This window comes from Copadichromis virginalis, linkage group LG3, assembly GCF_057382275.1.
Source record: "Copadichromis virginalis isolate Kocher_CV1m ecotype Utaka linkage group LG3, C_Virginalis_male_GT1.1, whole genome shotgun sequence".
Classification (NCBI taxonomy): Eukaryota; Metazoa; Chordata; class Actinopteri; order Cichliformes; family Cichlidae; genus Copadichromis; species Copadichromis virginalis.
This window is the reverse complement of record NC_140620.1, coordinates 3,622,995-3,650,499: the sequence shown is the minus strand read 5'-3', so window position 1 is coordinate 3,650,499 and position 27,505 is coordinate 3,622,995. Positions and strand designations below refer to the sequence as shown.

Genomic DNA, 27,505 nt, shown 5'->3' with positions numbered 1-27,505 from the left:
TCAGCTCGAGGTCGCGCGGGACCCCCTGACACGGGGACCTCCATCTCCCCACGCAGCTCCTCCATCGCCTCCGGCTGGAGAAGCTGCTCCACTACTCCAGGCTGGACAGGACCCTTGTTCATATCCTCCCTCTCTTGGCTGGAGTGGCTCTTCTACCGCTCCCGTCTGAAGCAGCCCTTCCCGCAGCGGCTCCTCCACCGCTCCTGGCAGGAGCAGCCCTTCACCTGGCTGCTCCCCCTCTTCCGGCTGGTGCGGACCGTCTCGCCCCACGTCTACCACCTCCGGCTGCTGAAGTGCCTCACGTGGCTCCTCCACCGCTTCACCACAGTTGGGACACCCCTGTGGGGGTGGCGCCCAGGCCCAGAGCAGCGCCGCTAGAGCCCCAATCCTTTCCAGGTGGCGCTCGGTCTGGTCCTGCAGCTCTTCCTGCTGGCGACGCTCTTCCTGCTGGCGACGCACCTCTACTGCCTGCTTCCGCTGGGTTGCTGCCATTTCGGCCACAATTTGGGCAAGCTTATCCCTTTCCTGGCTCCGGTAAGGCTGCCAGCCGCACATGAAACACACCACAACAACAACACACCAACCAATGAGTCCCCGTGTTTTACCAGGCGGGCGTGATTGCAGATGCCGTGCAGGTGCGTCCGCACGGCCTCTCCAACTACGGCTCGCCACAGCCTCTTTGATCCCCGCTCAAACCAGCTTTCCTCCCTGTCCAGGATGTATACATCTTCATCATTGAAAGAGTGTCCACTGGCCTGTAGGTGTAAATAGACTTACGAGTCCTCGCCTGGTGAGTTAGCTCTTCCGTGTTGTGTCATCCGCTTAGCCAGAGGTTGTTTGCCTGATGTATAAATCATATCAATCCTCCTGGCACTTAACAGCATACACTACAGGACCGGTAATGGACCAATTTTTGGCGCAGCATGTTTTGGGGTTTAAAAGCCATTTTTGTTTAGAGACAATGCTTCTCATCTGTTCTGATACTCCTGGCACATACGGGATCACTAAGGATTTTTGCTTAGGTAGCAGTTGTCCTTCTCTCTTGGATCGGCTGGAGCTTTCTTTGGTTGCCTTCCCAGCTTTGACAAATGTCCAGCTGGGATAATCACATTTATTCTTCTTGATGTGATGTTCTTCTGATCGGGATCGAACCGCCGACCTTCTGGTTAGTGGCTGACCTGCTACAGCCACCCTCCTGATGACACACAGTTTGTTCTCCAGTGGATGATGAGAGTGAAACCTTAAATACTGAATCATATGTGTAGGTTTACAGCACAAATCAACTTTTAAAAGTCCCCCATTACTGATGGAAATGTCACAGTCTAAGAAGGCTAATCTGCAACTTTTCATATCCTTCCTGGTGAATTTTATGTGTTGGTCCACCAAGTTAATGTGATCAGTGAATTGTGGTATGTCCTGAGATTGGATTTTCACCAAGGTGTCATCCACATACCTGAACCAATGACTTGGTGGTCCAGTGTAGGATAGCAAAGCCCTCTATTTCACTTCTTCCATGTAAAAATTGGCCACGATGGGTGAAACTGGTGAACCCATGGCACACCCATGTCTCTGTCTGTAGAACTGACTCTTGTATGTGAAGTAGGTGGAATGAAGACACATTTCCAAAAGGAAACACACTTGGTCGATGCTGAGAGGGGTCCTGTTGCTGAGGTTCGGGGTATCCTGTAATCTCTTACAAACTACCTCCAACGCTTCAGTGACTGGAACGCAAGAGAGACCAGGAGTGACATGTTTAATAATAATAATAATAATGGATTTATATAGCGCTTTTCAAGGCACCCAAAGCGCTTTACAATGCCACTATTCATTCACTCTCACATTCACACACTGGTGGAGGCAAGCTACAGTTGTAGCCACAGCTGCCCTGGGGCAGACTGACAGAAGCGAGGCTGCCATATCGCGCCATCGGCCCCTCTGGCCATCACCAGTAGGCGGTAGGGTAAAGTGTCTTGCCCAAGGACACAACGACCAGGACAGAGAGCCCGGGGATCGAACCGGCGACCTTCCGGTTACAGATACGCTTCCCAACCCCCTGAGCCACGGTTAGCCGCATGTTCTCCTTAAATTGCTGTCTGAGTGGTGTCCAAGAAACGATGTGGGCTTCATAGATAATTGGCAAACCTTCTGGAGGAAACCTGGTCTTGTTAGGAGAGACGGCATCCATCCCACTTTGGATGGAGCAGCTCTCATTTAAAGAAATATGGACAAATTTATTAAACCCCCCAAAATATGACTATTCAGAGTTGGGACCAGGAAGCAGAGTTGCAGTCTTACACACCTCTCTGCAGCTTCTCTCCTTCTGCTACCCCCCCAAAACCCTACTCCATAGAGACTGTGTCAGCTTCCAAACAGACAAAAAACAAATTAAAAACCAGCAACAAACAACTTAAACATAAACAATCACAAAGAAAGAACAATACAGTATCTACATCTGAACGAAAGAGTAAAACAGTGAAATGTGGATTATTAAATATTAGGTCTCTCTCCTCCAAGGCTCTGTTAGTACATGACTTAATAATTGATCAACAAATCGATTTACTCTGCCTTACAGAAACCTGGTTGCAGCAGGATGATTATGTTAGTTTAAATGAATCAACACCCCCGAGTCATTCTAACTACCAGAAACCTCTTAGCACAGGCCCAGGGGGCGGTGTGGCAGCAATTTTTCACACCAGCCTATTAATCAACCAAAGACCCAGACAGACTTTGAATTCATTTGAAAGCCTGATGCTTAACCTTGACGACCCCAGCTGTAAAACTCAGAAAGCAGTCTTACTTGTTATCATATATCGTCCACCTGGGCCTTACACAGTTTCTCTCTGATTTCTCAGACTTTTTATCTGATTTGGTGCTCAGCTCAGATAAAATAATTATTGTGGGTGATTTTAACATCCATGTAGATGCTAAAAATGACAGCCTCAACATGCATTTAATCTTTTATTATACTCAATTGCCTCTCTCAAAATGTAAAAGAACCCACCCACCTCTTTAATCAAACTCTAGATCTTGTTTTAACATATGGCACAGAAACTGAACATTTAACAGTGTTTCCTGAAAATCCTCTCCTGTCTGATCATTTCCTGAAAATATTTACTTTTACAATATTTGATTATGCAGCAGTGGAGAGTAGACGTCTTTCTGAAAGTGCTGTAACTAAGTTTAAGAATGTAATCTACCCACTGTTATCATCTTCAATGCCCTGTACCAACATAGAGCAGAGCAGCTATCTGAACGCTACCCCAACAGAGGTCAATTATCTTGTTAATAATTTTACCTCCTCACTACGTACGACTCTGGATACTGTAGCTCCAGTGAAAACTAAGGTCTCAAATCAGAAGTACCTGACTCCATCGTATAATTCTCAAACATGCAGCCTAAAGCAGATGACTCGTAAGCTGGAGAGGAAATGGCGTGTCACAAATTTAGAGGATCATCATTTAGCCTGGAGAAATAGTTTGCTGCTTTATAAGAAAGCCCTCCGCAAAGCCAGAACATCTTACTATTTGTCACTGGTTGAAGAAAATAAAAACAACCCCAGGTTTCTCTTCAGCTCTGTAGCCAGGCTGACAAAAAGTCAGAGCTCTTTTGAGCCAACCATCCCTTTAACGTTAACTAGTAATGACTTCATGAACTTCTTCACAAATTAAACTTTTATCATTAGAGAAAAAATTACCAATATTCACAAGTGTAAGGGATGTCTCACCGGTGTCAGTGAGTTCTTGGCGAGGGAGGAGTGTTGATTGAGCTGGGCTCACACTCTCATTCTCTCCGGCCACTGACCAACTTTAGGTCAGTAACTTTTGTATGTGTGTCTTTTTGGCTGCTGTTACAACCAAATTTCCCCTTGTGGGACAATTAAAGGATTCTATTCTATTCTATTCTAATTCAGATAAAACTGAGGTTATTGTACTCGGCCCTGAAAATCTTAGAAATATGGTATCCAACAGGGGTGTACAGTACAGGGGTGGGCAACTCCAGGTTTTGAGGGCCAGTGTCCCTGCAGGTTTTAGATGTGTCCTTGAACCAACACAGCTGATTTAAATGGCTAAATTAGCTCCTCAACACGTCCTGAAGTTCTCCGGAGGCCTGGTAACGAACTAGTAATGTGATTCATGTGTGTTGACCCAAGGTGAGATCTAAAACCTGCAGGACACCAGCCCTCGGGGCCTGGAATTGCCCACCCAGTCCCAAGGGACACCATATCAGAATCAGAATCAGAATCAGAATACTTTATTGATCCCTGGGGGAAATTATTTTTTGTTACAGTGCTCCATTTTAAACCAACATTAAGACAAGACAGACAATACGCTAACTAAGAATAGTACAATATATACATATATATACATACATACATACATAAGTCACTTATAAATAAATATTTGGAAAAGAAACATGTGTAGTTGTAGCAGCAAACAGTGTGTTAAGTGGATGCGTTGTACAGGGAGATGGCCACAGGCAGGAATGATTTCCTGTGTCGTTCAGTGGTGCTTTTCGGTAATCTCAGTCTCTCACTGAACGAGCTCCTGTGACTGACCAACATGTCATGGAGTGGGTGGGAGGTGTTATCCAACATTGTCTTTATCTTGGACAGCATCCGCCTCTCCGACACCACCTTGAGGGAGTCCAGCTCCATCCCCACAACATTGCTGGCCTTACGGATCAGTTTATTAAGTCTGTTGGCATCTGCGACCCTCAGCCTGCTCCCCCAGCATGCAACAGCATAAAGGATCGCACTGGCCACCACAGACTCATAGAAAATCCTCAGCATTTTCTGGCAGATGTTGAAGGACCTCAGTCGCCTCAAAAAATAGAGACGACTCTGGCCCTTCCTGTAAAGTGCTGTGGTGTTTTTAGCCCAGTCCAGTTTATTGTCAATGTGTACTCCAAGGTATTTATAGTCCTCCACAATGTCAACACTGACCCCCTGGATTGAAACAGGGGTCAAGTGTTTCCTGGTCTTCCTGAAGTCCACGATCAGTTCCTTGGTCTTTGCCACGTTGAGCTGCAGATGATTCTGCTCACACCACGTGACAAAGGAGTCGACCACAGCCCGGTACTCTGTCTCATCATCCCTGCTGATGCATCCAACCACCGCAGAGTCATCAGAAAACTTCTGAAGATGGCAGGTCTCTGTGCAGTGGCTGAAGTCTGTGGTGTAGAGGGTGAAGAGGAAGGGGGAGAGGACAGTCCCCTGTGGTGCCCCTGTGTTGCTAATCACCTTGTCAGACACACACTGTGGGAGACGTACATATTGTGGTCTTCCTGTCAGGTAATCAACAATCCAGGACACCAGAGAAGCATCCACCTGCATCGCTGCTAACTTATCACCCATATGCTTTTAAAGCTGATCTCAGCTGAAAGTACACAAAGTAAGAAGATGCAGGAAGGGAGAAACGTGTTCTTAAGTCCTGAAATGAGCCAAGTCCCTGAGCGTCATATACATCATCAAATATGTTTATTCCGAGTGAAGACCAAGAGGATTGAGAAAATAGTCGGCTGCCACATAGTAACTTCAAATTATTCCATAGTGGCGTGTTTTTGCAGAATTTAACTGGGCCACCTAACCATTGTTTTATTTTCCTCCATACCTGCTTAGAGTTTGCAATAATAGGCCCAAATTTGTTGTTGCTGCTGAACATTTTTCTCCCGGGCTGGGTCTCTGATCCAGTGATTTGAGTTTTATTCTGTAATTTTTTAATTTCTTATGTTAGGGTTGTCATTTCTAAGCTCTTGTGTCATTCTGATTTAGGGTTTTAGGTTTGTCTGAAGCTCTTTTTTTTTGCTGTTGTGGTCAGGATGAAGTCAGGGAAGAATAGGAGAGTAGTGTTGGGGGCATGCTTCACTGGATATACTTTGCATATACACCTTTGAGAAGAGCTGATCTGTCCTGCCACCGCAGTAATCTGAAGATAAGTGTGCGAGACTTCGTACACCCGATGTGCCCATTCAATGTCAATGTCGCGCCCCTCCAGAGATGGGATCCACTTGGTGAGATTAGCCTTGATCTAGCCGACTGTATTAAAGCCCTCTGTCATTTCTAGTAAGCCGACAAGTCTGATATTATTCCTGCAACCCCTGTCTTCCACAGCTGTGAGCTTTGTATTGAATTGGTCATTTTTTTATTTTTAGATCAATAGTCGATTGTCTGTCCTCTCGTGCAGCTGCTTGTATTGAATCCACTCGGTCTTCAATACGTTTAGCCATAGTAGCCACCTTTTCGAGTTCAACGCTAATATCTATTTAAAATGAAGGTTTCAATAGAATCTCTCATATTCGATTCCTTAATTAGAGTTTGGAAACTGCTGACTGGTATTCTCAATTCCCTGGATATCTTTTTATATCCTTTGTTTTGCCTACAGTTTTATGAAGTTCAACAATCTTATCCTTTGATAATCCTTTTGTTTTCCCCATTGTTTGGAATACAGCAACATCTGCGCAGAACATGATGAACCAAGCAGTGTCTGAAAACCAGAAACTCGCTTATATTTTATATATAGACACACTAATACACACTTAGAAGTCATTTAACCCTTATTTCTTTATGACCCAAGGACTGGATTTCCTCTATATAACTGAGACATGGTTAAGGGCTGGTGATTCTAGCGTTTTCACAGATCTTTTATCAGATGACTGCTGCTTCCTAAACTCTCATCGAATATCAGACAGAAGAGGAGGACTAGCGGTTGTTTTTAAGAAGCAGAATAAATGTAAACCACTTTCCTTATCAGCATCACCTAGTATCTTTGAACTGAGTGTTTTTGAGCTGGGTCGCTCTTACACAGTGCTCTTTGCTGTGGTTTACAGTTCCCCCATATATAATAAGGACTTCTTAAATGATTTTTCTTATCTGTTGACTGAAATTGTGCCAAAATATGATCATGTCCTTTGATAGGTTTTGTATTGTTGATTGTCATTTATGCTTAGAAACATTTACTCATATATGCTTAGAAGTGTATAATCATTTGTAGATTGAAAGAATGTCTCATCCTAAGAGGTCTGTAACAACTCTGTGTAGCATGAAGAGGGGAGTGAGTTCACTCCCCTACAGAGGAGAGGTCGTATCTTCTTTTGCTGATTTATGGTATAGCAAACACACGTATATCTGTTTAAGTATAAGAGCCCTTTGTTCAGATAGACGCCTGGCACCAGAGTCTTCACAGGGTCACATCTTGACCTCACACACACACACACACACACACATACACACACACACACACACACACACAGGCAAGGTACTCTTTGTGTGAATGTAGACGTCATATGTTAATGAACCTATGCATATTCATGTAACCTCAATAAAAGAACAGTGGTACGGGAGAACGGACGAGAGAAACTGGGGCCAGACGAGAGAACGGCGTCTGTCCGGTTCTCTCCCGTGCACGAGAAACATGAAGAAGCTTGCCTACTTGTGTTTTGCTTTGCGGTGTAATTATATTGTCTTCAACGTTCCAGCGGATAGGTACAAGCTACAAACCTATCATTAATTGGTCCTTCGATGCCGGAGCCCTGGAATCGCATTCACCGAGGGGAGGAGGGACACGCTGAAAGACTGACGTCAGCCAGGAAGTTCCTGTGGATTCGCTGTCTGTCTTTTCTCCTCGATGAATGGCGATCGGCGGGATTCGAGGCTAATATTACACGCTAAGCAACACCGAGTAAGTTTAGAGTCCAACTCTATAACTGTACGTCTTCGCCGCTCAGTGGGGTGTTGTCCGTGGCCGCTCAGTGGGGCTAAAATTCGCCGTCTAAGTGGGGCGATGTACAAAGCCGCTCAGTGGGGTTTTTTGTACAGAAGCATTAAGTCGCAGAGTTGCGCAGTTCGAACTTTTTTGGTTCTCCGCCGCTTTGTGGGGTGTTGAGAGGTTCCTAATATGCTGAACCCTGTATGAAACATCTAAAAGTACATGATGGAGAAGCTGTATTGAATATGAAAGTGTAAGACTTTGCCGCTGTGGGCAGAGCATGCAACTACTGTGTGATGTTGCGTTGCAGTTTTTCTTCTGAGCTGATGAGCAAGCTACACATTATCAGATCAAGAGCTGTCTGAGAACTGCTCAAAGAGAGGGAAACAGAGCTATGATAACTATGATAACTGGAGTGTGCAGCGTTTCCATGAGCAGTTTTCCTGCATCTTGACTCATGTGTGTGGAGTGTTCATAGCATCAGCATCATGTTTTTGTTTATTTGTTTTGTTGGGTTGAAAATAATTAAATAAACGTGTGATCATGCCTATGGATCACCATGGCACATATCTCCAGCCATGTGATTTATTTATGCAGATGACAAAGTGAGTGTGAATGTGTCTGACATCACAGTGTTTCTGTGCGCTGTGTAAAAGTAATTGCCTCTGATTGAGAAGAGAATTTACATTGTAGATGAAAAATAATCATAGGGAGAAGGTTTTGTGTTGATCAGCCAAAAACAACCACAATTTCATTTTATGCTTTTAAGAAAGGATTGTTCACACAAACACAGAGAGAGAGAGAGAGAGAGAGAGATGTGTGTTGATTAAGCAGTGATGAACATGTCTTAGTTTGTCACTTTCAGGTGAAAAGCAGACCTGAATCAATTTTCCACATGCAGCGGTCGGAAGAAAGTTATAGTTTAACATCATTGGAAACATGCAGGCCAAGTTTCTGGCTGACTTATTTACAGCACCATGTGTTTCTCAACCTCACAAGCCTGGAAATAAATTCTTTACAAATCCTACCATGTGAATTCATGGATTTTTTTTTCACATTCTGTCTCTCACAGTTGAAGTGTACCTCTGGTGCAAATTACTGACCTCTGTCATCATTTTAAGTGGGGGAACTTGCACAATCGGTGGCTGACTAAATACTTTTTTGCCCCACTGTAAATGGTTTCTTAGTAGATCCTCTAGTCAAATGTCTTGATGAAATAAGGGCCTGGATGGCTTTGAACTTTTCATATTTTAATGAGCAGAAAACAGAAGTGATGGTTTTTGGTGGTGTTAAGAAATAAATATATATTATTAATGCTTATTTGCTGATTAGATTGTTTTATGAGAGGCCCAGACTTGACTAGGTCACAGGCTGACAGGAAACTGCATGTTTTTGCAGTATATGAGGAGCAGACAGAGAGTGAAACTAAGTTCAGGCGAAGGGTGACAGGTTGCCCTGGAAACAGACTTTAGAAAGAGGAAGTGCACAGCTTCACCGGAAATCAGACACAAAGAAAAGAGGAACTGAGTAGGAGGAGTTATTTGTATTGAAACTGTGTGACATGTGAAGTACCAAAATAAGACGTATATGAGACTCATCTTGAGCTTCTAACGTTAGAAATCCTGCAACTGGCTTTGGGCTGTGCAGGGCTCTCTCTTCCGGAAGATGATTGAATAAAAAATATATATAAATGTTTTGACCACTCTGAGTCGGGTTTTCTCTGTTCTATCATGGGGATCAAAAAATCGGGTTTAATAGTGGCACTTCTGAGACCACTGCTATGGATCTTGGTTCTCCTGGCACAGTATGTTAAATCAATCATTACTAATCTGGGAATTAAAATGGATGCAGATTTTAAACTTGAAAGCCAGTTCAGAGCTGTTGTAAGATCTACCTTTTTTTAATTTGAGGCAATTAGCCAAAATAAAGCACATCACACCTTTGTTACATCTAGGCTGGATTATTGGAACACACTTTATTCAGGGGTTAGTGATGCATCCATTATAGTGATGGGATTTCCGGCTCTTTTTAGAGAACCAGCTCTTCAGGTTGTTTTGTTGCTTTAATTAATTTATTATTAACAATAATATAAAATTATGCACAAAAGGAATTACTAATGTAAAAAAAAAAAAAGTGGTTTTATTTATATAGGTTTATATATAAATATATGCGGTGGCTCCTAGTGACAAAGCACGTACAAATTCCAAAGCATGTGCAAACTCCGATACACATTTCTAGCATTAACTGAACTTCCAAAACAGAGCTACCTGGATCACTTAAATTACACAATTGAAAGCATATGTGTATTGTTTATGTATTTATACACACGCACTCATACATAGTCAAATAATTAAAAAAAAAAAAAAAGTTAATTTACATGTTACTACTACACACCAAATCCGGTCGTTGGTACTTGCTGGCTTGTGTAGCCACTAGGTAACAAAAGCTCAACACTGCGCCCAGCATCCTGGAGCACTTCTGTTGTGTTTGTACGTGCTTCTGAGTTTTTACGTGCTTCTGAGTTTTTACGAGCTTCGGATTTTGTATGTGCTTTGTCTGTAGGGGCCACCGTAAATATACTTTTATTTATTCACTGTCATGGTCCTGGGCCATGTGGGCCCAGTATTCTTAGTTTTCATGTATTTTTGTATTTTGTTCTTTATTTAGGCCATGCTTCCTGGGTTGATCTGTTACGTTGTTCCTTATGTGTTTTCCCTTCGTGACTCTTACCCCCTGTGTGCCCCTCTGTGTATTTATGAGCCCTCGTCTCTTTGTGCTTTATTCTATGTTTTCCCCAGCCCGTTATGTCTGCGTTCTCCCCGTGCTCTCTCTCCTCCTGTTTGAACCTCTGTGTACTTCCTGCTTTACTTTGCCCGTCTCCCATCAGTGTTACGTTCACTCCTGCCGTGTCTTGTTATGATTATCAGTGTCACCTGTGTTCCCCGTGTGCATCCACTTCCCCTGATCTTCCCTCATGTGTATTTAGTCTCTGTTTCGTACAGTCTGTGTCGCGTCGTCTGTGTTCTCACCTCCATGGTTTCCCGGTCAGTCCTTGCAGTGATCATCATAGTCTGAGTTTTCTTAGTTTGTCGCAGTATTAGTTTTCCCAGTTTAGTTATAGTCTAGTCACGCCATCCCTGCTTTGTTTGTGCACTTTGTCTTCAGCCATAATAAAGGCTCGCTTTCTGTTAAGTCCACTCCCGTCTACTCACTTGTGTATGCACCTGGGTCCATCACACACACCACCGCACGGCCTGTCTGCAGACCGTGACATTCACTCCACATAAAATGTAATAAATAAATCATATAATACAAAAAACAACTATTCACATTTCAACTTTTAACTATTTAAATTTTCAGCTTTTTCCTTTTAAACAAATTTAAAGTGAAACAACACAATTAAATATAAATTAAAATATGAAAACAAAAAGAAGATGCATATTCTCTGTCATATGGACCTGCATGAATAAACTTTCTGAATCCTTTATCATCTGCAACTGAAAATAGTTGTGGATGATTACTATACCTTTCTAATGTGACGTTGTTGTCCCTGGCTCTCTTTCTCTCTCTCTCCCTCTGGCTCTGTTCCTGTGCTACTGAGTGTAACTACTGCCCCTCCCCCCTCTTCCCAGCACAAAGCACAAGGCTTGCGTGCGGAGTGAAGCGGAAAAAAAAGTGCGAGAGAGAGGGTGAGAGAAAGAAACAAAACAAAAAAACCCACGGCTTGCAATAAGGAGCCGGCTTGCGTCGTTCACGTCAAAGATCCAGCTCTGAGAGACATTTTGTTCGTGACCGACAAATCACTAATCCATTAGGCGTCTGCAGGTTGTGCAAAATGCTCCAGCAAATCTTTTAACTGGAACAAAGAAGTTGAGGACATTACTCCAATTTTAATTTCGCTCCACTGTGATGTCCACTGTGAGCAACCATCTTTAAACAGAGGCGGTGGTTTACGACACCAACTGTCTGCCATCTATAATCCAGTTTTGAGATCCCTCCCCAGACGCCTTAACGCCCACTCACATCCTGGGCCATCTGATCTCAGGAATTCGCATGATAAGGTGGGGCCAGGTTTCACAATGAGCTCACCCGAAACTCTGGCTGATTGGGACCCACACCCAATTTCACACCTTGGCTCAGGTGATTAGAGGATCATCAGGGGGTCCTTTTGTTTCTCTTTGGGGGGAAACTCCCACTAGGTTTATATCTGGGACTCCCCACCATTTGACCTTAGAACTGAAGAAGCTTCTCGGATGAGAGGTGAAATGTCTTCAAGCAACTTAACCCTTTAAGACCTACTATAGAACCAAGTCCGCCAGAGCTTATATTATATTTTTACATGCTGTGGTGCCATTTTTGGGAGCATTTCAAGTTGCTATACATCAATACAACAATTATAGCCCAGATTTTAATAATATGTATTCATTAAGTGCATAGTAATTACATAAATTGCAAAAAAGTGCAATAAACTACAAAAAAATTGAAAATCGTTTTTGCTTTTTTAACATATATTTGTAGTTAGAGAAATTTAAGAGGCTTATCCCTCAAAACTGTAAATACAAAAAAGTTAGTTAGTTAGTTTCCCACCACAGGAAATTTATTTTGAGTGTCTTCATAGTTTTATTTTTGAAATACACCAATTTTTATACACTGCAGGAAAAAACGAAAATAAATATTATACTGCAAATTTGCAAAAAAGCAGCATATGCATCAAAATAAACTATTTCCAGCAGTGCAATATGAGTCCTAAGCATCCCAGAAACGACACAGAAAGTCACGAAGTCAAACATAACTTTTAAAAAGAGCAGTATAGGCCCTGAGGCCCTGATGGTAAAAAAGACTACATTTCCGCAAAAATGACGTCACTTCCGGTTTCGGGCAGGTAATGGCGGACATGCAAAAGTTCGCGCTGACGTCTATTCCAACATAGGAAGTGTTATGAACAGTTGATCGGATCGGCAAAGCGTGTTTCTGGAATATTATGTTTTTGTTGCTGCAAGTGCTTTTTATGCAGTTTTTGCAAAGCTTTATGTGGAAGGAAACCGGGACCTAGGACAAGCTGATGGCATAAGATGTAAGTACAACTCCTCCGGTTTCATATGCAAAAAAAATTATTGCGCTAGCTTATGTGGTTGCAGAGCTACTGGGATTTAAAAATAGTTACGTAAAACAGAGCGTGCCCGCTCCGACCGGCTCTAAAGGGTTAAAGAAGTCCAGACGCTTTTCTTTACAAGCTCCTTTGACTACTGTATAAACACATAATGAATGAAAACAGGCAAGATAAGAAGCAATGCTCAGTGCATTATGGGAAGCCTCCAAGTCTATTGCAGCAAAGCTAAAGGAGGATTCAGGTCTCCTGATCAAGCCCCAACTATAAACTTTATTAAATAGGAACATTTTAAGCCTAATCTTAAAAGTAAAAAGGGTGTCTGAGTCTTGAATCCAAACTAGAAGTTAGTGTCACAAAAGAGGATCCTGAAAGCTGAAGGCTCTGCCTCCCATTGTAACTTTATTTTATATAAAATTATACAGGTTCTAAGTATATTTATATATATTCAAACTAGATTGTCTGTTGCAAGCATGAAAAATGTTTCTGTGTTTTATTTGTTCATGTAATGTCTGCATGAAACAAACAGGAATTAAAGACACAGTAAGGGTTTTCAGCTGTTTACATACCTGAGGCTGTCCAGTCTCCAGCCTGGATCCTTCAGTCCATCCGAGAGCAGCTTCGTCACTGAAACCCCTGGGTGATTGTAGCTCAGGTCTAACTCCCTCAAATGGGAGGGGTTGCACCTTAGAGCCGAGGCCAGAGAAGTACATCCTTCCTCTCTGATCAGACAGCCTGACAGACTGCAGACACACATAACACAACAATCCACTTATAAACACTGCACAGAAGGATTGTTTTATTTGTTTTTGTTTTCAATTTGGGTTTTTTCAAATAAAATATTATACGTCTATTTCATTCAATTAAGCTTTATGATGTGACAGTCCACAACAGTAAACACTAGGTGTCATATCTACTTTTGAAAACACTAGGAACTACAAGTAAGCCTCCACCCTGAAATTGAATATGATGTTATGTGTTCTTTACAGCCTGATAATTCAGCACTTTGTCAAAAGAAAGATTTTAGTTCTATGATGAATTTAACAGGAAGCCCTTAAATAGAAGCTTTTGGGGGAGAGATCTGATTTCTTTTTTCTCCCTCTCTCTAATCTCTCTGCAGCATTTTGCAGCAAATGAAGACTTTTTAGAGAGATTTTAGAAGATCCTGAAAATAATGACTTACACTAGACCATCCTCAAAGTAGCAAATGCTCCAATTAATTTTTTCAGCATCACTCTAAAACATTAATGATGCTCTTTTTAAATTGTTTACATTTTAGCTTTGTTTGCCAGATGAAAAAGAACCCAAACACAACCCTACTCTGCTTGGCCCCAGGGTACTCCTAGTGCTGTGTCAAAGGCTAGAAAAAATGTTGAGGATGCATCAACATGGACATCTGGTGTAAAATTACTGCCAAACCAAAAAAAATGCAGATCATCAATAATTTGTTTTATATGCTGGATCAGTCAGGGCCTGGAATAACAACTGCCTGCAATGCTGTTGGCGAAGAGGGTGGAAACTGTGGTACTGTTAGCCAATGACCAAGGAAGACAAAAGGGGGAAGGTGTATTAAAAGGCAGCAAGAGAGAAGCAGCCAGGAATGTGGACTGATATATATTAGAGAGAAAAAGATGATACAGATGCAGCCAGCCACTTAAAATGGCTGCCTGGTCCCTGACACGACCATGGTGGACATGTGGCCAATTCCTGACCGATTCCCGGCTGATATATGGCAGTGATGATATCCTCCACCTGTGACGTACACTATGCAACCCCAAGAAACAGATGACCCAGCGATACTCAAACTCCTTCACTCGGCTCCCTGACCCGGAGTGGGCACTTCACTTCACCCTTTTCGCAGCAAATGGCCGCCCCTCACTGAACCTGGTTTTTTCCTGTTAAAAGAGAGTTTTTCCTTCCCACTGTCACCAACGTGCTTGCTCATAGGGGGTCACATGATGGTTGGGGTTTTCTTTTTATGTATTATTGTAGGGTCTACCTTACAATATAAAGCACTTTGAGGCAACTGTTGTTGTGACTTGGCACTATATAAATGAAATTGAATTGAATTTCAGCTTCGGCCTTGGAGCTTCCAGCTGGTGAGGGGAGGCCGCATAAAGATAGTGGTTGTCTGGGTTTGGTTTAGGGCAAAAAAACTGAATTCCAATTTTGCAGTTGATATAATGTTCATCACTGCTCCCCAGATCTGTCCATTTCCTGTTGCAGAGTCGTGAGCTTCTCCATGATTTTGTTCATATTGCATTCAATAAACACAGTCTGAGTACTCATGGTTATACCCACCTTATCAATCAGCCTTGTGTGATTTTGAGCAGCTTTAACCGCTTTCATTATTTATCGATAAGCCAGGGCCGCGCCAGGTCCAATCAGCAAGAACCCAGTTATCATGGTTCCGAAAAGGTAGATGTCTTTAACGTCCTCCATTGAGTGTGTTGCCAGGCATATGACATGCAACTTCTCCCAGCCGTCTATCAGGTATCCAGCAGCAAATGTAGTAACGCCGTTACTTGTAACGCTGTTATTCCCATCACTGCTCGTAAGGGTCTTCTGAATTGCTCTTTGTCTGGTCCCTCACCCAGGACCAATTTGCCATGGGATACCCTACCAGGGGGCCAAAAAGCCACAGGGATCCCTGGGACACACAAACCCCTCCACCACGATAAGGTAGCGATTCATGGAGGGGATACTTGAGGGCACATTGGAGTTTGCTCAACCACTCTACATGTGTTTTGTGGAATTGAAGAAGGCATTCGAGTTCGTCCCTCGGGTATCCTGTGGGAGGTGCTGTGGGAGTATGGGGTGTCTGGCCCATTGTTACAGGCCATTCAATCCTTATACAACCGCTGCAAGAGATGGTCTGTATAGCCGGCAATGAGTCGGACTCATTCTCGGTGGGTGATGGGCTCAGCCAGGGCTGCTATTTGTCACCGATTCTGTTCATAATTTTTATGGACAGAATTTCTAGGTGCAGCAAAGTGGTGGAAGGCTTTCACTTAGGTGGTCTCAGAATCTCATCTCTGCTTTTCACAGATGATGTGGTTCTGTTGGCTTCATCGGGTGATGGACTCCAGCTAGCACTGGAACGGTTGGCAGCCGAGTGTGAAGTAGTGGGAATGAGGATCAGCACCTCTAAATCTGAGGCCATGGTTCTCAACCGGAAAAGGTTGGAGTGCCCACTCAAGTGGAGGAGTAAGTGGAGGAGTTCAAGTTTCAGGGTGAGTGATGGGAGAAGTGAGCCGGAGATCGACAGATGGACTGGTGCTGTGGCTGCAGTGATGTGGACACTGTACCGATCCGTCGTGGTGAAGAGAGAGCTGAGAGTAAAAGTGAAGCTCTCAATGTATCGGCCGATCTACATCCCTACCCTCACCTATGGTCACGAGCTGTGGGTAGTGACCAAAAGAATGAGATCGCGGATACAAGCGGCGGAAATGAGCTTCCTCCGAAGAGCAGATCCAGGACATGCTGGAGAGATTATATCTCTCGACTGGCCTGGGTAAGCCTTGGTGTTCTCCCCCAGACAAGCTGGAGGAGGTGACTGGGGAGAGGGAAGTCTGGGCTTCTCTGCTTAGGCTGCTGCCCCCACGACCCGGCCTTGGATAAACAGAAGAAGATGGATGGATGGATGGATGGATGGATGGATAGATGGATGAACCTGCTGTGATGTATGGCCTGAGGACCGTGGCACTGACAAAAACAAACAGGAGGGGGTGGCAGAACTAAAGACGCTAAGTGTCTGTGAAGGTTCTCAGTCATCCAGGTCATCGTAGTCAAAGGAGCTTGCAAAGAAAAGCGTCTGGACTTCTTTAAGTTGCTTGAAGACGTTTCACCTCTCATCCGAGAAGCTTCTTCAGTTCTAAGGTCAAATGGTGGAGAGTCCCAGATATAAACCTAGTGGGAGTGACCCCCACAGAGGGACAAAAGGACCCCCTGATGATCCTCTAATCACCTGAGCCAAGGTGTGAAATTGGGTGTGGGTCCCAATCAGCCAGAGTTTCGGGTGTGTTCATTGTGAAACCTGGCCCCACCTTGTCATGCGAATTCCTGAGATCAGATGGCCCAGGATGTGAGTGGGCGTTAAGGCGTCTGGGAAGGGATCTCAAAACTGAATTATAGATGGCAGAGAGTTGGTGTCGTAAACCCCCGCCTCTCTGTCCAAAATGTGAACATAGGCATCCTCGAAAGAGTGTCCTTTATCCTTAAGATGCAGATGGACTGCTGAGTCTTGTCCTGTGGAGGTGGCTCTTCTGTGTTGTGCCATGCGCTTGTGAAGTGGCTGTTTGGTCTCTCCAATGTAGAGGTCTGAGCATTCCTCGCTGCACTGTACAGCATACACCACGTTGTTAAGTTTGTGTTTTGGCGTTTTGTCTTTCGGGTGAACCAGTTTCTGTCTGAGTGTGTTGCTGGGTCTGAAATACACTGGGATGTCATGCTTGGAGAAAACTCTCCTGAGTTTTTCTGATACACCGGCTACATAGGGGATGACAATGTTGTTGCGTCTGTCCTTCTTATCCTCCTTCGCTGGTGTCTGGTCTTCTTTTCTGTGTTTCTAAAGACGCTAAGATTGACACTGGCAGTGATAAGGATGGTGATACCTATACATGGTGTAAGAGTAGTAGGTGGATAACCATATCTGTATTTATAATTTACATACTAAGGATATTAAATGATCAATGAAGAACACTAACACCTTACTTATTCATTACTAATGCTTAATAGTCTGACGTTATTATAGAGTCCTACCGGAAAGTGGTATGTCAACAATACAAAATAACAAAACTCAGATGGAACAGTGCAAAAATTTATTTTTTAATACAAATCTAAGACAAAAACTAATTCAAGAAAATCTCCATATTAATTAACAGTGTAATAACACAAATAAAGATAAATGGGTCACTTGACAATTCAGTAAGGGTTAAATGTACAATTCAAACTCTCAATGATAAAATTATAAATTCTGACCTGAGAGTTTCTAGTGTACAGTGTGGAGTCCTCAGTCCAACAGACAGAAACTCCACTCCTGAATCAAGCAGGTCATTGTTGCTCAGGTCCACCTCTATCAGACTAGAGCACCGGGCACCGACAAGTAAGGATAGAGCTTCACAGCTCCTCGCCGAGAGGTTACAGTCATTTAGACTAAATGAAAAAACAAACAAAAACTGCTATTTAGAATAATCCAAAATGGCATTTAATAATATATGCACATACAAAAACACACAAATATGTAGGATTGCTTTCTACTATTTGAACAACATCGCTAAAATTAGAAACATCCTGTGTCAGAGGGCCACTAAAAAATGGTTCATGCATTTATTGCTTCAAGGCTGGACTACTGCAATTCATTATTATCTGAATGTCTTAAAAACTCCCAGAGAACCTTTCAGTTGATCCAAAATGCTGCAAGACTCCTGACAGGGACTAGAAAGAGACAGCATATTTCTCCTGTACTGACTTCTCTTCATGGAGTTGTTCTTCATGAATTGTTCTTCTCACATACAAAGTCTTGAATAATCAAGATATTTCCCATCTTATCTTAATAACTTTATATTAGAGTATCACCCCAATAGATAGTGCAGACTGCTGGCTTTCTTGAGGTTACGAGGATATTTAAAAGAAGAATGGGAGGATGAGCCTTCAGCTTTCAGGCCCTTCTTCTGTGGAACCAGCTTCCAGGCTCATCCTCCCATTCTACTCTTAAATACTCTAGGAACTGCAAGAAAGCCAGTCATCTGAGCTTGAAACTCTCTTGTGGGGTAATATTGTACTATGAAGTATTTGAGACAAGATGGGGCCTGATTACTCAAAACCTTTTATGCGAGAAGAACTAGAAGTATTTCATACTTGATTGTGAGTGCTGACACTCATTTATTTCAATAGTTTTAAAGTTTCATGAGGCACCCATTACACTGTTTAAGTTATTTTTGAATTGTCCTGTTTAATGTTTAGTTCATCTGACTCATCATATAAAAGCTTTAAGGGGTTAGATGAATTAGTAATTCTAAATTGCCCATAGGTGTGTGACTGTGAGTGGGAATGTTTGTCTTTCTCTGTGTGTTAGCCATGCGATAGACTGGCGAGCTGACCAAGGTGTACCCTGCCTCTCAGCCTCTTACAGCTGGGATGGGCTTCAGCGCCCCCATGACCTGATAAGGATAAACAGAAGAAAATGGATAGATGGCTTTTAAAGACAAAAAATGGATGAACAATAATGTTTACTTACAGAGCTTTGTTGGAGGCTTTGACCACTGGCAGAAGTCTCAGAAGAGCCTCCTCTGAAGCAGAGTATTTTTTCAGGTCAAATACATCCAGATCTTTTTCTGATGACAGTAGGATGAAAACCAGAGCTGACCACTGAGCAGGAGACAGTTTATTTGTCGAAAGAGTTCCTGAACTCAGGGACTGTTGGATCTCCTCCACTAGAGAACGATCATTCAGTTCATTCAGACAGTGGAACAGATTGATGCTTTTCTCTACAGACAGATTCTCACCGAACTTCATCTTGATGTACTGGACTGTTTTCTGATTGGTCTGTGAGCTACTTCCTGTCTGTGTCAGCAGGCCTTGTAGGAGAGTCTGATTGGTCTGCAGTGAAAGACCCAGGAGGAAGCGGAGGAACAAGTCCAGGTGTCCATTTGGACTCTGTAAGGCCTTGTTCACAGCACTCTGGTAGAAGTGTTTCTCTGCAGATTCTCTTGTGTCAGACTTCTTGGAGGTTGTTTGTTGTTCTTCCAGCAGATTGAGTCCAGAGTTGATGAAGGTCAGATGGACATGAAGAGCAGCCAGAAACTCCTGAACACTCAGATGGATGAAGCAGAACACCTTGTCCTGGTACAGTCCTCTCTCCTCTTTAAAGATCTGTGTGAACACTCCTGAGCACACTGAGGCTGCTCTGATATCAATGCCACACTCTGTCAGGTCTGATTCATAGAAGATCAGGTTTCCTTTCTGCAGCTGATCAAAAGCCAGTTTTCCCAGAGACTCGATCATCTTCCTGCTCTCTGGACTCCAGTGTGGATCTGTCTCAGCTCCTCCATCATACTTTGTAGTCTTTCGTTTAGCCTGAACCACCAGGAAGTGGATGTACATCTCAGTCAGAGTCATGGGAAGCACTCCTCTTCTGGTTTTCAGCACATCCTCCAGAACTGTAGCAGTGATCCAGCAGAAGACTGGGATGTGGCACATGATGTGGAGGCTTCGTGATGTCTTGATGTGGGAGATTATCCTGCTGCTTCGCTTCTTATCCCTGAATCTCTTCCTGAAGTACTCCTCCTTCTGTGGGTCAGTGAACCCTCTGATTTCTGTCACCATGTCAAAACACTTGGGTGAGATCTGATTGGCTGCTGCAGGTCGTGTGGTTATCCAGAGGTGAGCAGAGGGAAGTAGCTTCCCCTTGATGAGGTTTATCAGCAGCACATCCACTGAGGTGGACTTTCTAGGGTCAGTTAGGATTGTAGTTTTGTGGAAGTCCAGAGGAAGTCGACACTCATCCAGACCATCAAAGATGAACACAACCTGGAAGTCTTCAAAGCTGCAGATTTCTGCTTCTTTGGTTTCAGTAAAGAAGTGATGAACAAGTTCCACCAAGCTGAACTTTTCCTCTTTCAGCACATTCAGCTCTCTGAAAGTGAATGGAAATATGAACTGGATGTCCTGGTTGGCTTTGTCTTCAGCCCAGTCCAGGGTGTATTTCTGTGTTAAGACTGTTTTCCCAATGCCAGCCACTCCCTTTGTCAGCAATGTTCTGATTGGTTCATCTCTTCCAAGTGAGGCTTTAAAGATGTCTTCTTGTCCAATTGTAGTTTCTAGACTATCTAGTTTCTTGAATGCTGTTTCAATCTGTCTGACCTCATGTTCATCATTGACCTCTGCAGTCCCTCCCTCTGTGATGTAGAGCTCTGTGTAGATCTGATTCAGAAGGGTTGGGTTTCCTGCTTTAGCGATGCCCTCAAACACACACTGGAACTTCTTCTTCAGATTAGATTTAAGTTCACATATAGTCCAACCCAAGTCCCTAATTGAAGTTTCTAAAAGAACAAAAAAAATAAAATAAATAGTCAATAGTTATCAAGTGCACATTTTGCATGTTTGTTCATCACATGAAACATGAATCAATATCCCATTAATTCGCCATGTTAAATCTATAGAGAAATCTTCTTACTGCTCTGCAGACAATGGGCCAGCTCGACCTCCTTCATTCTCTTCAGGAAATTCAGTGTGATTTTCACCACTGCATCTCTGCTGCTCCTCAACTCTTGATCTCCACCCTCGTTCTCTGCTCCCCTCTCACTCTCTAAGCGTTCTGGGTAATCTGGGCTCAGAACCTTCTGGATCTTCTTCAGTTCATTCTTTACAAACATTATAATGTTGTCTTCCAGCAGCTGGAACAGAATACTATATGAATGCCCCAGTCAATCAACATCCTTCGCTACTTGTTTGGTGAGAGGTAGAGAAAAATCAAAAAAAGACAGGGAGACCAGGAACAACAAATTGAAAATCATTTTAAAAATAATTTTAAAAAAGAAGAAAGTTGAAGACACATTGAAGACAGACAATAATAGCATGTACACTGTCAAAAGTTTTAGAACACCCTAATTTTTCCATTTTTTCTTCCAGTCTTCAGTAGTCTAGTGGTGGTATTTCATATCCCAGGCAAACCTCTTTTTCTTATTCTAATGTCTTAGGAATGGCTTTCTTGCTGCAACTAATCCTGTCAAACCTGTAGCTCAACGTCTCCTCTCCCTTTCACCTCCTCCACAGTTGAAACAGACTTGCTTACTATAACCACTATTAAGCTGTGCTTGAAGCTGTTGTCTTTTGAGCTGCCTATCGCACAAGCTGTTAACACTCAGAAACTCTTCCTCTGATTCAGTTGTAGCTTTGGGTCTGCCAGACCTCTTCCTGTCAGAGTTTGCCCCAGTTTCTGAGTGCCTTTTGATTGATTTCTATATCAGAGTTTCACTGTGTAGAGATTGTTCTAGAAAGAAATCTATAATTTTATTAAAATCTATCTAGTCCACATTCTTTACTGGATAATGCTAACATAGCCATCGGTCCCAATAAAGGCAAAGGCACATTGCTCCTACATTGTTTTGGCCCACCAGCCAGCCAAAGCTTCATTTGAAAAAGGTGCTTAGTTGTGCTTCCAATTTGTCCCACTTCACCTTATCACCAGTGCTACCAAAAAAATAATACTTGTTATATGCACCATTATTGCTCAGAGCAAAGAGGAATGGCTAAACATTTCACATTCTACAAAATGCAAAGGAAAGGGTGTGACCACTAACCTTCTCTTTAAAATACAAATAGCTCTGAGCCACAACATTGAAATGGCTGTAAACACATCAGATGTAAAAGTAACTGTACATGTACAGACCATAAATATGGATTCCAGGTGTGTTTGATGCTGCTGGGCAGACTGACCACTGGGAACCTCTGAGCTCTCCTGGTCCACTCTGTGGAGGAATCATGAACAAGAATAAACATACTGACTAGCAACCAAAGATGCTGCTCGTTCTCCATTTCCTACAAAAACAGCTCAGAACTTTTTTTGACTGTAGCTCTGCTCTGCGGTATTTGACATGCTGACATAAGGAAATTTATGTCATGTTTTTATATAACAGCATTATATAACACCAGCAACACAAAGCTTCAATCACAGTGTTGATCCAAAATCCCAGAATAAAGTCTTCGCAACATTTGCCGTTTCTGTCAGAATATATTCTCTGTCAACCAGGTAATGGCAGTCTAAGAACATTAAAGAAGTTCAAACATTTTCTTTCTAAGTTTCCTGAAGATGTTTTACATCTCATCTGAGAAACTTCTGTTGTAAAGCCAAATGGTGGAGAAATCCAGGTTTTCAAACCCTAGTGGGGGTTGTCCCTTCAGATGGTTGTTAACCCTCTATTGATCATGTGACTCATCACATCAGTAAAGGTGTGAAAAAAAAGGCTTGGGTGATTGTCACCATTATCCTAAAAGTAAAGTGACTGTTTGATTTTGTTTTAGTCCAAATGGATCAATCCCTCTTAATAACAATCTTTTTTTCCCCATTCAACTTCTTTTGTCATGAACCGAAGTTCCGAGCGCAGGCAGGACCCAGTAGCAGAACACACACACTAGGGTAGGAGCGAATAAAGAAAGTAATTTTTATTGCAACTAAAGGTGTCCCGTGAGGGTAGCCAGAAAAACAACGTATGAAACCAGAAGAAACCGAGGGACCGCACAGGGAACACCGAGAGCGGGGCTGTGAGAGGCTGTAAAACAAAAAGAGAGACAGATTACTGGGGTGCGGAAAAAAGGCAGCATACGAGGGAAGGTGGAGTGTGCGTCTCACGGTGATAGCCGGGCCGAGTGAACCAGAGGGGGGTGGAGCTCCAAAAGGGGTCGAGACGGCGAAGCTGAATGTGAACCAAATCTCAGGCGGACAGGTGGACAGGCAGGTGGCTCGAAAAAAAAAAAAACACGCCGAGTTGTGATCTGGGTACACAGGGAAAAAAACAGTGTTAGGTCCGATGGAGAGTTTGTCATACGAGTTCTTTTCCGCAGGCGTACGTTACCGCTGAGAGGCGACTACGGACTGGCGTGGAGCAGCAGGTAGGGCAGGATTAAATAGTCCACCTGGTGATCGCCTGGGATGGGATGCAGGTGTGGGGTTAGCAGCCACGCTCGTGGGCGTGGACATCCCAGCAGCACCCCGGATGCCGGGCCGCGGACCATGACATCTTTCTCTTCTTCATATTGTCCTGCTGATCTTCTCATGGCTCATTTGGGTGTTTTTTTTCCAGAATTTGTTTGTGTGTTTAGGGGTGGGCGGTATAAACGGTATACGGTAGAAACGATATAAATTTGGCCAACGATAGAGATTTTGACTATGCCGCTCTACCACAATAGAGGCAGCGCATGTTGATGGTGTCATCAAGCTGCACCTGTTTTGGTTGAAAGCATTGCAGCGGCTGCAAACAATATCATCTGCAAATTATGCCAGGCGACAGTAATAGCAAAGAGACAAAGCACTTTTAGAATATGGGGAAAGCCAAAAACTGCGCTTCCTCCACTTCCGTACCATTGATTCATTAATGTTGAATTCTCTCGCAGCTGCTGTATTCCCATGTTGTTGCAGTATATTAATGACTAACCTCGTATTGTGGGTGGATTATGTCACGTCCGGTGTGGCAGACGTGTGGAATATATTAGGACCCAAAATGCGGCAAGCTCAGGTGCAGGTGAGTATTTATTAAACAAAAGGGAATACAAACAACAATGGCACTGGGAACATAAAACTAGAACCTAAACTGGGTAAAACTAACAAAACAAACCAGAAGCAAAGATGTAGGGAGGTCCGGGGAAATACACACGAAGAGAAGGAGGGAGACCGAGGGGAAACAACACAGACGAACCAGCAACGAGGACGAGGTAACACACACTATAAATACACACGCCAGGAATCAGGGGATGGGAAACAGGAGGGGAACACACCTGGAAGACATGACAACTGACGAGGCAGGGGAAACGTAAACAGAACACACTGACAGAGCCCTTCAAAGTTAAACAGGAAACACATACACATAATGACACAGACTCAGAGACGCGGACTAAACACAGAGACCTACTACACTAAGGGAATGCACAAGCAGGGAAGACACCAAACAGAGGGAACACCACTAAACCCTAGAAAATACAAAACTATCAAAAGTAAAAGTACATAACCAAAAACACTGGGTCACCGACCCAGGACCATGACAGATTATCTCAGTTGTTCTCCTAACTGAAGTTTGGTACGTTTATAGCATCCTGACATGCAACTGCATTTGTCCCTAACTACCAGAAACCCTCACGTTAACTTTTATCGAGTGGAAAAAAGTTCATCCTACAGCTTCACTGTGCTAATGTTATGCTAACATAGCTTTATCGCTGGCGATCACGTAGGACATCATTATATACCAGCTAGTCCAACTTCAGTAACCCTACAAAAGTTATTGCTGTTTAGTTTTCTGTTTTCATTTATGTCGGAAGTGACTGCAGAGCCGTACGTTTTAATTTTTTCAGAAATCTCTCAGTCAGAACATGCTATATCATATTTAGGTGGAAACACACGAGATAACTTCCTGCTAACTTCTAAATCCGTTGAATTTAATAAATTCTGTTTTCGTGGATGCCTGGATGTTAAACTTAATTGTTACACCTGGTAAAGTAGCAACGCTGATCATTTGAAAGAATTTAGACATTTCTTAAGTCTCAGTGATGTCACAGTGTTCGTTTGACTTTGGGACCTGAAGTTGACAGAGTTTAGGACCCAGATTATTCCGTGAGGCTCCTGACTACGGTAGCCGTAATGCTCTGACAATCCTTCAAGCGCTGCGGCTTCATAGCTTACCAAAGTCGTACTAAAACATTTTTTGACAGATTTCTGCCCACCATGTACCACATAAAATCGGTTCAAGGTAAGTAAGCACAACCAGAATTCATACATAAGGCGCACTGTCGATTTTTGAGAAAATTAAGAAAAGAATATATCGCGATATATATCGTTACCGCACATGCTTCAAATTATAGCGCGATATGGATTTTAGGCCTTATCGCCCAGCCCTAGTGTGTTTTCTCTCGAATTACCCGTTGAAGTCTGTCTTTCTTTTTGTTTCACATGAACAACCTAGAAGCAACTACACAGAACTAATTCTAAATCCCAAGCTCTGTTAAGTATAACATTTTCTGAACACTCTATAATGCCAAATGCTGAACAATATACAGTTAAAAATTATGAGAAATCATAAATGAATGGTTTTATATTCCACCTTTTATTAGCGGGATGGTGCCATTTTCTTATACATTATGTACCTTTTTATCAATAATTTTTATTAATGCTGCTTTCAGCCAAGTTATTTCTTTTTCCAAATATTCCTCCTCAAAATAGCACAGAACAAATTTGGCACTGCTGTTGAAGCACACAAAGAGCAGCGTCTACAGGTTAAATATACTTAGAATATGATACTGATTAATATTAATTTGTTGATCTTGTCAATTCTTATCGTTTGAAGGATCTCAGGATGGGGTTATGCCACATACACAATTCACATCTTGGTCTCTTTGATAGTAATGACTCAGGCTTTGATTTGGATCTTGGCTCAAGTCATGAGTCAAACGGTTAATAGCTGTTCAGTGATCATCAGGACCACTTCACTTGAATGAGAAGTGAAATATCTTAACGAAATACTACAAAGTTCAGCTACATATTTTTTAAATACTCAAGATTTCTATACTATACAGCAGGACAAGATCAAGAGTGTGGTTAAAACAATGACTCCCCTCTTTTATATTTTCATAGACTATAATGGTGAATAAAATGTGTTGCAATTTTCAACTTCTACATGAATGTTGAGTGTAACCGTTTTATCTGTCAAAAAAATGAAAATATCAGTAATATAAAATCAAATCCCTTTTCACTGTTCCTCTCAGCTACAAATGAGCAAGAAGTAATAAATATCACATTAAAATGTAAAAGTAAGTCTTCAATGGATTATCATCACATAAATATGTCTGTAGTTAAACAGGTTATTCTGAATATTGCTAGTCCCTTAACATATGTCTGTTATTTATCATTTCAGTCCGGTTGTTTTCCAAAAAAAATGAAAATTGCGAAGGTAATACCACTATACAAAAGTAATGACAAACACAGTTTTACCAATTATAGGCCTATTTCTCTACTGCCTCAATTCTCAAAAATTTTAGAAATTAGAAATTACCAATGCACTGGATAAAAATAAATATGCAGTTGGTATTTTTGTTGATCTCAAAAAGGCCTTCGACACAATCAATCACTCGATTTTATTGGATAAATTGGAAAGATATGGTATTCGAGGGAAAGCTGGTAACTGGTTAAAAAGTTACCTAACGGGTCGGGAACAATATGTTAGCATAGGGCATTACCATTCAGAGAAACTTAGTATTACATGTGGTGTTCCCCAAGGGTCAGTGTTGGGACCAAAACTTTTCAATGTATACATAAATGATATTGTTGATGTTTCTCAAGTACTTAAACTCATACTGTTTGCAGATGACACCAATATATTTTTCAGTAGCGATGATTATACTGATCTTGTAATGACCGTAAACAGGGAGCTAAAATTAATAAAAAAAAATGGATGGATATAAATAAATTATCATTAAATATAAATAAAACTAAAGCAATGTTTTTCGGTAATTTAAAATATAATATAGAATTACCAATTATCATTGAAGGTGCACCAATTGATTATGTGAGTGAAAACAAATTTTTGGGAGTCGTAATTGATAACAAAATTTCATGGAAACCACATGTCAGACACATAAAAACCAAAATTTCCTCGCAGTTTTGAACAAAGTGAAACCATACCTTGATAAAGATGCACTTCGTACTCTGTACTGTACCCTGGTTCTTCCATATCTTACATATTGTGTGGAAGTGTGGGGAAACACATATAAAAATACAACTAATCCATTAGTCACAGTACAGAAACAAGCACTGCGTATTATTCACAAGGCTGGTTATCTAGATCATACTCACAAACTCTTTCTTCAGGCAAAGTTACTTAAATTCCAGCAAAAATATTCATAGATTTAAATTCTTCTACAAACAGTTGGTCTGGTCACAGTATACTCAATGATGGTTTTAGTGTGCTCTGTAATGTCTGTTCTCTTACCA

General features: G+C 42.3%; 1 protein-coding gene across 1 annotated transcript; it reads right to left on the bottom strand.

Moving 5' to 3' along the window:
* On the bottom strand, nucleotides 1-22,408 carry LOC146712338 (protein NLRC3-like). The gene is made up of 8 exons (XM_085452588.1): nucleotides 22,371-22,408; nucleotides 22,202-22,280; nucleotides 20,987-21,206; nucleotides 19,049-20,852; nucleotides 17,791-17,964; nucleotides 13,380-13,553; nucleotides 606-708; nucleotides 1-540 (listed from the first exon to the last, which is right to left on the bottom strand). The coding sequence occupies exons 1-8, from the start codon at nucleotides 22,406-22,408 to the stop codon at nucleotides 1-3; spliced, it is 3,132 nt and encodes a 1,043-aa protein (XP_085308714.1).
* Between the last annotated feature and the right edge of the window lie 5,097 nt (nucleotides 22,409-27,505).

Bases quoted from the DNA above. Each gene is read 5' to 3' on its own strand.
- LOC146712338 (XM_085452588.1), bottom strand. From the start codon at position 22,408: ATGTCAAATACCGCAGAGCAGAGCTACAGTCAAAAAAA. The intron at 22,281-22,370 runs GTTCTGAGCTGT...ATTCCTCCACAG, and splicing joins CAGAGCTACAGTCAAAAAAA to AGTGGACCAGGAGAGCTCAG. The intron at 13,554-17,790 runs GTCAGAATTTAT...GTGTGTCTGCAG, and splicing joins TGTACACTAGAAACTCTCAG to TCTGTCAGGCTGTCTGATCA.